At 39.5% G+C, this 11102-nt stretch overlaps 1 protein-coding gene across 1 annotated transcript in view; it reads right to left on the bottom strand.

Moving 5' to 3' along the window:
* Positions 1–11102, bottom strand: part of DCC (DCC netrin 1 receptor) — a 980448-nt gene that overhangs the window by 158426 nt on the left and 810920 nt on the right. The window contains exon 14 of the mRNA XM_014538876.1: positions 4171–4312. Within this exon, the coding sequence (XP_014394362.1) occupies positions 4171–4312 (142 nt within the window). The remainder of the gene's footprint in view (positions 1–4170; positions 4313–11102) is intronic.

The raw sequence follows: 11102 nt of genomic DNA, 5'->3' as shown, positions 1-11102 counted from the left end.
GAAATATCATTGGCAAATATGTTCTCCCATGCAGTGGGCTTTCTTGTTGTTTTGTTGATGGTTTCTTTTGCTGTGCAGAAGCTTTTTATTTTGATGTAGTCCCATTTGTTTATTTTCTCTTTAGTTTCCATTGCCATAGGAGATGTCTGAGATTTTGCTGCCTGCAGATTCCTCTAAAATTTTTATGGTTTCCCGTCTTATGTTTAAGTCCTAAGTGCCCTTCAGCAGATGAGTGGATTAAAAAACTGTGGTGCATCTACACAATGGAATACTATGCTGTGGTAAAAAAGAAGGAATTCTTACCATTTGCAACAGCCTGGATGGAACTGGAGAGCATTATGCTAAGCGAAATAAGCCAGTCAGAGAAAGATAAATATCACATGATCTCACTCATTTGTGGAATATAATGAACAACATAAACTGATGAACAAAAACAGATCCATGGACAGAGAAGCATCGATCAGACCGTCAAACCTCAGAGGGAAAGTAGGAGAGCACAGGGGTAAGGGGGAGAGATCAACCAAAGGACTTGTATGCATGCATATAACCCTAGCCAATGGACACAGACACCAGGGGGGTGAGGGCATGAGTGGGGGGGCAATGGGGGATAAGGACACATATGTAATACCTTAATCAATAAAGAAAAAATAAAGAAAGAATAACAAGTGAAAAAAATGATTATACCTTCTGTAGAAAGAAAATCCTATAAGTTTGTCTATTTAGGGAGTCAGAATCTTGATTTGATGTTACTGAGTTTAAAGTGATACTTTCAAAAACATTGCACAAATACTAAAAACGTCACAGCAGCAAGTTATTTTGGCCACGTGGCTAGCTACTGTTCCACACTTATTTTCTGGGCCCACTCACTTCTTAGCTGTCCAGTGGGAGTACACTTAGCTATAGTGGGAGGAAATCTTCAATTTTTGTAACCAAAAGTTGCAATATGACACTAGAGTCTTGACCTTTTGTTTTACACTTTACATATGCAATTAAAAATACATATTTTATTGTTATAAAAGTTAGCAGCAATCACTATTAATATTTGGTATCTATTATTCTAAATATTTTCCTATGATTTCATTTTTTTGGTTTATAAATATGGGCTTATATACTAATACTGATTGAAAACTAAGTTAGTGATATGTTTTAAATATTTAATATATAATTTAGTATTTTTATATTACTTCATTTTCAATAGATGTACAATACTCCATGATATGATTATGTCTGAAATGTCTAGTTAACTGTCTATAATTGGATGTTTAGGATATTTTTTTATTATTTGTTATTAAAGTAACAGTGCAAAGAGTTAATCATTCTTAGAGTAAAAAACTTTGCCAAAAATATGATTGTTGAATTGGAACAAACTGCTAGAAGTTGGAAACCTAAAATTTATTCTTAAACACACACACACACACACACACACACACAAACACACACGTATATACATCTGTATATAACATATGCACATTGCTTCCAGAAATATTCTAGAAATTTTATGTCCCACAAGCAGTATATGAAAGTTTGTATTTCTGTCAGATGCTTTCCAGAAAAGGGTATCATCATTCATTTTTACCTTTATAACTTTAATCAAAGGAAAATGCTAACTCATTTTTGTTTTATTTTATTTTTTTTTCTCTCCCATTACATTTATTTTTTTTATTATTTTTATTGCTTAAAATGGGAGAACATATTTGCCAACATTATATCTGATAAGGGCCTAATCTCCAAAATTTATAGGGAACTCATACAACTTAACAAAAGGAAGATAAACAATCCAATCAAAAAATGGGCAAAGGATCTAAATAGACACCTTTCAAAAGAGGACATTCAGAAAGCCAAGAGACATATGAAAACATGCTCATTTTTGTTTTAATTTATATTTCTCTACCAATAAGATTGAACATTTTATCATGCTTATTCAGCATTTATAGTTCTGTAAATTGAATAGCCAATCCTTAGTTTTTCTATTGGAATGCTCATAATTTAATTAATTATTTTATAAAAAGTTTATTTTTGTATTTAATCTTTCATTTGAGAAAGAAAAGCATTGATTAAAAAAAGTTTCAGGGCTTCAAGTGCCCATATCTATTAAAATATAAGGCTTCCATTAAATTATCCTTAGAGTCTTTCTTCCGGACAAACATAAATCTTAGGAATTATACTAAAAAATTTTCAGTAAGATTTTAAAATTTTGGTGATTTCTCCCAAAGGGTACTACATGTTCTGTTAAACATAATAAAGAACACATCTACCTCACTTCAACTTCAATTATTTTTACCTTCTGATCATTTCATCAGAGTAAAAGGCATAGGATCTTGGCTTTTCCTGAGCTTTTTAAATGTACAGTAGAGTGCCATGACTTCCACTTAGAACAGTGATGGCGAACCTATGACACACGTGTCAGAGTTGACACGCGAACTCATTTTTTTGGTTGATTTTTCTTTGTTAAATGGCATTTAAATATATAAAATAAATATCAAAAATATAAGTCTTTGTTTTACTATGGTTGCAAATATAAAAAATTTCTATATGTGACACGGCACCAGAATTAAGTTAGGGTTTTTCAAAATGCGGACACGCTGAGCTCAAAAGGTTCGCCATCACTGATAGAATCAACAATACCTGCCTGGGAGAATCTGTCCAGATATAAAACAAATAATACACTTTTTGGCAATCTACCTTGGAAGCACTCTCATTATTATGCTAAAATGTTATAGGCATAAAAGCCAAACAACCTGAGGGGGAAAAACAGATTTCTATCAAGTTTCAGACTGTAGGCTGAATACGATCTTAAAGTGTGTGTGTGTGTGTGTGTGTGTGTGTGTGTGTGTGTGTGTGTCACTGTGTGCACGCACATGTGCGTGCGCTCATGTGGGTTGTGTACCTGTACTATGATTCCAAGTGGAAATTTACTGATTACTTACCACAGGAAAAGGAATAAAGGGTCACTTTCTTTCTTTTCATCTGCAGTAACAGTTTACTTCTGCATTAGCTGTAAGTTATGGGTTTTAGTGTGTATATTGTCCTAGGCACAGTTTCTGTGCCATCTCAGATTGGCTCAACTGCACTCACCAATCCTTGCCATGAGCCACCGTGATTTGCTTTGCTTCTCAAGCCACTACCAAAAATTTATTCTCTTCTTAGGGTTACCAGGCCTGAGTATTGCTGCTACACCAGACCCATCCACCCTCACATAGGTGCTGACTGACAAGGAGAATTCCATGTTTGGACACTCCCTGGAGCTCTGGCATCCCAGGGAGCTGTGTGTAGGTCCAAAATCCAATCTGTCAGTAGATTTTGACTAATGATAGGAAAGAGAGAAACTGCTCACACTTCCCATCCAGCCATTGACTGAGACTCACAGTCTCTCAAGAGACACCATATGAGGCCAAGCAAGCTCTGTATTTGTCCTAAACGTGTGGCCAGCTCAATAACATGCCTCCATGATCTGATTTCCCTTCTGCCCTGGCTCCCTCCCCTTGTCCCCTCACTCTTGTTTTCCTGGGCTTGCACCCCCAAAGGCCTTATTTTTGAAAGCCTGCCTCAGCCTCTGTGTTCTAGGAAAGAAACTAGACTGGCATTGTATGACAATAGCTAAAGTAAATATATAATTATTAATTTTATAAAAATAATCCTTTAACTACTACCTGAAAACTGGGTCCAGTTTTCATAGAGAAGTTTGAACTATCAAGAGTTCTACCAATATTGCTATAAAAGTGAATTTACCTTGATATCTATGAAATGTAGAACAATCTATCTGTTTATTCCCCAAGCTAACCCTTCTTTCCATTTTCCAACACCATTACCACCCAGGAGATTGGGGGAAGCGAGACCAAAGTGGCTTAAACTTGGACCCATTTAGTTATTAGCTAAAAATTTAGAAGTTATTTGGCAACAGGTGCTATATTGAATCAGCAATGCTGAAAAACTAAAATTGATTTTTTAAAAAATATATGATGCACTTATTAAGATGATGATCCAGAAATAAAATATATAGTGAAAACATTATAGAAAATATCAAGTTCAAAATATAGAGGTTTTTCTTGTTCAGACCAACAAATGTCACCTGCCAGGAAAAAAAATGTTCCCTTGAAGTGAGAATGTATTCTATTCCCAAAGCATTTAATTCATCAAAAACTTGTAAGACTACACCGTGTGAACACTGACCTGTGAACATGTACCAGAGGTTGTTTGGCTCCAATGTTTCCATCTCGCCCCTGCGGGTCGTCTTCCTGTGTCGAATTTTATAGCCGGTAATAAATCCATTTTGTGTTCCGGATGGAGGAGGCAGCCAGCTCACTTTGATACTCTGAAAAATAACAGATGCAAATTCAAACAGAGACAGGATGGACGACAGAACAGGGTCAAGGAAATGACCCGAACCTGCCAGTAAGTATAAAGCTGAGGGGCAAGAAGTGCTTGGGGTTGCCCCTTAGAACCAGATTCAATGCATTCTTACAATTTGGCAGTATTCCTAATTGTCTAATTTTGACAAAAATGCACTTCATTTGATTGACTACGCTCTTTGGGAGATAAACTAATGAATAAAAAATAATGATATATTGTCTGTGGCTCCCAAAGAACTCATAGCTATAAATATATACAGAATCGTCCATCCCTTATTACCCCCTCCACATTCATATGTGTGGATATGTTCTTTGCTCTCATGTGTTTAAGAAAACCAGATTTGATGAAGAAGTATACCTTCTATTTTTATTTTTCAATGCTCCAAGGTAGTAATAGCAGATATTATCATTATTTAACAATTTTATAAAAAATGAGATTGAGGTACAGAGTAAAATGAATGGGGCCAGAGTCACCTTGTACCTTCGCTGGAAGATTATCCAACTATTGATTCTAACATATGTTTATCCATTCATACTAAAATAAATAATCATAGGGTGTCTACTTGCCAATTCTAATCACCTAAATTCTCCTATAAAATATTCTTGAAAGAAATAAAACTGAATTGAAATCATTAGATTTTAAGCTATCCAATAGGCCTTCCCATAAGTAGCCCTTGGAAAATCAGTAAGCATCATTTTCCAAAGATTACAAGCTTATTTTTCCAAAAGTCAAAATGAATTTCAAATAGGAAATGAAAATACATGTGAAGAGATTAAACCTTAGATCCAGAGGTAAAACCTTACAATTACTAGTTAATGCTTTGCCATGGTGTTGCTGAGTTACCTCTCTTTTTCTCATAAATGTCCTTAATTTCAATGCATATATTGAAAAAGGGAGAATAATTATGCTTAGTATGTCTATCAAGTACTTGTAAATCACTTGATAAGCTTGAATATCTTAATTATACTAATGATCACATGAGAAATAGTTTTTCACATAAATAATTTTTCTTTATCACATTTGGGGATTTCCAGTGATTTTATAAATTATGCACACATAGCTGATACCTCAATATCAATGCTTACAGCACCTAATTAATAGGATCAGTTATACGCTCTACATACCAAAGGGTAAAGTCTCTCAATGTTTATTATTTATCTTTGGAATTAATGATATTATTCATCCTCATATGTGGGTAGCAGCTAAATTTATTAACATCTTTTATGCTTTCTTACTAATTTCAAGCAAACACCAGTAGACTGCAAAACCTTTGATGCTCAAATTCTTTCTGTGCAAATTCTTCTGCACATGATATAGCTAGATGACCCAAGGAATGTTGCTTGGGGAAGTTAAATGAAAGTGTTCAGCTATTCTTTCCTATTGAATGGTCTAATGCATTTCTTTTCTGTATGAGATCTCTTCTGCTAGTGCTCAGTAGCTCACACTCATTGCCCTTCCCTCACCAAGCCACCTACAGCTGTCACTGCTATGGGGACATTCTTGTAACATGACCTAGTCTTCATGGGCCAGTCTGGTAATGATTTTTATTAAAAGTACTTAACACATGACCTTTGGCTTTTGAAATATCAATTCTAGTAGCTGTGACTTGACTTTTGGTCCTTTCATTACTTGAGAGGGAGAAATTAATCGTTTTCACTGTTACAATGAATCAAGGATTAATTTCATTTTTTTTTCAGATTTGGAAAAACAGAAAAAAATGTAAAACTGAGTTTCTCCAAATTCCTCCATCCCCTCTTTGGTTAGTATAAAAAATGAATTCGCTTACAAATAGCATTGTGGAGAGCAGTCAGGTTTATTGATTTAAAAGGAAATGTCTCATTGGCCTTTATTCCTGTTTGAGATAGTTCCATCCAATTTGATGATACAGTGTTGTTAGGGGCAGAAAGAGAATATTGGTGACTAGCTATTATCCTATATATTAAAAGGGTAATATGCAAATTGACCCTAAAGATGGAACAACTAGGAACAACTGGTTGCTATGATGCACACTGACCACCAGGGGGCAGATGCTCCACAGGAGCTGCCCCCTGGTGGTCAGTGTGCTTCCACAGGGGGAGCTCTGCTCAGCCACAAGCCAGGCTGATGGCTGCGAGTGCAGCAGCAGTGGCAGGAGCCTCTCCCACCTCCTTGGCAGCACTAAGGATGTCCGACTGATGGCTTAGGCTGGACATCTCCTGAGGGCTCCCAGGCTGCCAGAGGGATGTCTGACTGCCAGCTTAGGCCCGCTCCCCAGATGGATATTTCCTGAGGGGTCCTGGACTGTGAAAAGGCGCAGGCTGGGCTGAGGGACCCCCCCCTCCCCCCCAGCACACGAATATTCATGCACCGGGCCTCTAGTCAAGAAATATTAACCATGCTCTATTAATTGTGATCATTCTGTTCTGATTAGAGAAAGCACATTCTAACCTGGCTAAGAGTTATATGCCCTGGGACATGGGAGCTAACATCAGAATGCAGCCCATCCTCCTTTTCTGAGAGCTGCCCATCATTATGGAAAGAGTCACAACCACATGACTGAAACAATCTAGTCCCTGGAGGCATCCACCCTCTGCAACCCCCCAGCCTCAGCCTGCATTGCTGGTTACCTGTAAACATTATACTATGCCTACTTTCCCATGCCTGTAACTCTTACTTTCCCACATAATCTTTGCCTATCTACCCAATATAAGCAGCTGGCTATGGGGAGGGGCAGAGCAGATTTTTGTGGGTGACTTTCTGCTTTCCCATCCTCCCAGCATTATTGGGATAAACGCTCATATAGGATTCAGCCCTGCCTCTGCTTAATTGGCTCAAGTGGTGACAGGCAGCCTGGACCCCTTGGTTATTCGGTTACAGTATTATCCTTTTCATGGACCACATTAATTTATTCCTTCACTCTAGGTGCATATGAGTAGTAAGAAAACAGAAAAAAAAAAACCTGATAAACCCAACGCCCCATTTTTTTTTTCAGGAACTACATTTCACAACCTTCTCTTTTTAATTCCACATATCCCATTGCACACTGACATTTTGCCTTACTCTCTCTAGAGCAGTGGTTCTCAACCTTCTGGCCCTTTAAATACAGTTCCTCATGTTGTGGTGACCCCCAACCATAAAATTATTTTCGTTGCTACTTCATAACTGTAATGTTGCTACTGTTATGAATTGTAATGTAAATATCTGATATGCAGGATGGTCTTAGGCGACCCCTGTGAAAGGGTCATTCGACAGCCAAAGGGGTTGCGACCCATAGGTTGAGAACCGCTGCTCTAGAGGGAACTACAGGGGAAGACAAACTCCTCTCAAAACATGTTCAGTTTCTTTGTAAAGAGCCTTTAAAAATTTTTTAAGTGGTTTTATCTGGAGAGCATTCCCCCAGAGGGAATTGGAGGGCATCATTCGAAAGAAATTCCTCATAGCAAAGAAGGATGCTGTGGCTGAAACATGGCAGGAACTGAAGGATCTCGAAACTAAATTGAAAATCAGTTTTCCACTCTGCCCCTTCTTTCTGTTCTGTACTTCCAACGACTTCTTGAATCTCAAGTAAAGTTGCTTGAAGAATGAAACATGCTTTCAACAAGGCCCTACTTTTATTAAAGAGTGCCCATCAGCACTTTGAAGAACTTTTTTTATTTTATTATTATAAACCCCAGCTGTCTTTATTTACCTTCCCTCTGCTAGTGCCCTGGTTCAGGCCTTAATTAATCATTGCTCAAAATATTTTCATACATAACTAATTGATCCCCCTGTCTCCAGTGTCTCACCCATAGCAGCCATTCTCCTTATCAGTAATGAACCACTTAAGCTCTCTAAGCCCCAAAGTTCTCATCTGCAATATGAGCTAACTAGAGGCCCAGTAGATGAAACTTGTGCACTGGGGGTGGGGGGGAGGAAAGGGGCTTCCCTCAGCCTGGCCTGCACCCTCTCGCAGTCTGGGACCCCTTGAGGGATGTCCGCTTGCCAACTTAGGCCCACTCCTCATGGGGATTGGGCCTAAGCCGGCAGTTGGACATCCCTCTTGCAGTCCAAGACCCCTTGTTCCTTACCGCCCACCCGGTTGCTGCTCCTTACTGCTCAGCTCACTGCTCCTTAGGGCTGCTGCAGAGGCGGGAGAGACTCCCACTACCGCTGCTGCGCTCGCCAGCCATGAGCCTGGGTTCTGGCTGAGCGTTGCTCCCCCTGTGAGAGTGCACTGACCACCAGGGGGCAACTCCTGCATTGAGCATCTGCCCCTCGTGGTCAGTACACATCATAGCGACCGGTCATTCTGGTCGTTCTGCCATACTGGTCAGTTAGGCTTTTATTATATAGACTAGGGGCCCAGTGCATGAATTCATGCACCTTGAAAGGAACTGTCAGCTGCGAGGCTGTTGTAGGCACAGGGGTGGGTCTCAGCCCATCCTCTGCACCATTGCCTGGCCCCTCCCACCATGGCCCCCGGTCTCCTGTCTGCAGGCAGTCCTGCTCCCACCCCCACTGCTCCCACACACTGACAGCACTGACCCCACTTGCACCCACTGATGGCGCAGAGCGATTGGACAACACCAGCAGCAGGTGCAAGTGGTGGCTGCTGCTCCGATCATCCCTCAGGAGCAGGAGAAGATGGAGAAGCCCTCAGGGAAGATCAGGGCCATTAGCTGCCACTCACACCTGCTGATGGCACCAAGTCATCAGGATTGGCGCCAGGCACCGGCAGCAGGTGCAAGCAGGGCTGGCTCTGGCAGTGGATGAGAGCGGCGGCTCCGGCCTTGGTCTGGTGCCCCTCTTCACCTGCTCCACCATTCCGCTGCAGCCAATGCCCGCCATGTTCTGCACACGCCCCCTGGTGCTCAGCCTCTTCACCTGCTCCACCATTCCGCTGCAGCCAATGTCCGCCATGTTCTGCACACGCCCCCTGGTGCTCAACGCACATCATAGCAACCAGTTGTTTGGTTGTTCAGTTGTGCCAGTTGCTCTGCCATTTGGTCAATTTGCATATTAGCCTTTTATCATATAGGGTAACAGCTCTACCTCAAAGGATTGTTGTGTGGATTAAAGGAGACAATGGGAGCACACTTGGAAATACCATCAGAGTGTTGATGCATAATATTTATGCAATGAATTGTAAAGACTTCAAGGAAGAAAAAAAGGAAGGGAAATGAAAGAGGGTGAATGTGAGAGACCAAGAGATTAAGAGATGGGGAGGGGGTGAGTAAAGAAAGGCAAAAGTGAACAAGGGTAGAAAGAAGCAGGCAAGGCCATTGACAGTAAAAACTCTCAGAACGTGGACCTAATTATTTGTGTACTGACTGTGGTTTTCTTCTGTATATAAAAGGAACATTAAAAGAGAGATGCTACTCAACAACACGTTTAAAACACCCTTTCTCCCATAATTATGTATTGACCAATTTATTCTACAGAGTACTATTCACATTTCTAATTGTAGCCAATAGAAAGTTCAGGCATGGGTGGTAAAAAAAAAAAAGAGCCAGGTGGCTCAGTTGGTTTGGAGTGTTGTTCCATACACTGAAAGGCTGCGGATTCCATTCCTGGTCAGGGCACATACCTGGGTTTTGGGTTCAATCCCCGGTAATGGCTTGTACAGAAACGACCAATTACATGTTTCTCTCTCGCTCGCTCTCTTGACCCTCCACCTCCTCAAAAGACAGTAACACATCTACAGGCAAGGATTAAAAAAGAAAAAAGAAAGAAAAAGAAGCCCTAGGATGGGGTGGAGATGAGAAAAATGCAAAAAAGTGAAGAGATCTAATATATATTTTTGGAGGTAGACTTGACAGGACTTGGTGATTTATCAAATGTCAAGTGTAAGGAGGAACAATCATTAAGAATGACTCTTAAGGTTTCAGGCATAAGCAACTCAATATATGATAATGCATTTACTGGGACCAGACTGTCTGAAAATAATCCATTTAAAAAAAAGTTCCCTGGACCTGCTGCTGGCATCAATAAATGACAATTCACAGAGGATGTGGAAACAAGGCAACCCATATTGATAATATTCTAGTTACTGGGGAAGGGCATTTTTTAATTTTATAATTTAAAATAAACAATATCTTAATTTCAAAATTATATAGTAGCCACAATTAATATTGAACCTTTGACATTTATTTAAATACTTGGTAAGTATTTCTATTAATCATCTGAAATCAAATTAAATTTCATCTTGGAATAGAAATTAATTTACTACTGAAACAGTAATTTAAACTCTATTATGTTTATAAACTGTGTGAGCCATTTCCAAAAACTGTTTTGCCTTTTTATAAATCCATGTACTGTAAAATACTAACCAGGAATGGATTTGATAAAATGTCAGTAAGATATTATAAAGGTCTCTCTATATTTTTCCTCCAGTTTTATACTATTCTTGCAGACTTGACATATTTTTGCCTCACTATCATAAATATGCAATCTCTTATGATCAGTGAAGTTAGAAATTTGGGGAGCATGCTGAAATGGGCATTCTTGAGGTCATGTAGAACTGTTCCTCAAAATGACATAAAGCTACTCTAGCAAATATTCTGACTGGGTTCCAGACTGAAGTCTGCTAGTAATATGTAAATTTTGAGTAAAACATTTGTGTAATAATAAAATTATGGTTATATATAAACTAGAGGCCTGGTGCACAAAATCCGTGCACAGAGGGGTTCCCTCAGCCCAGCCTGCACCCTCTTCAATCTGGGACCCCTTGGGGGATGTCTGACTGCTGGGAGTTGGACATCCCTCTTGCAATTCGGGACTGCTGGCTCCTAACC

This window comes from Myotis brandtii, unplaced genomic scaffold (assembly GCF_000412655.1).
Source record: "Myotis brandtii unplaced genomic scaffold, ASM41265v1 scaffold200, whole genome shotgun sequence".
NCBI lineage: Eukaryota > Metazoa > Chordata > Mammalia > Chiroptera > Vespertilionidae > Myotis > Myotis brandtii.
Note: the sequence above shows the minus strand (reverse complement) of the source record. Positions and strands in the feature narration are given on the sequence as shown.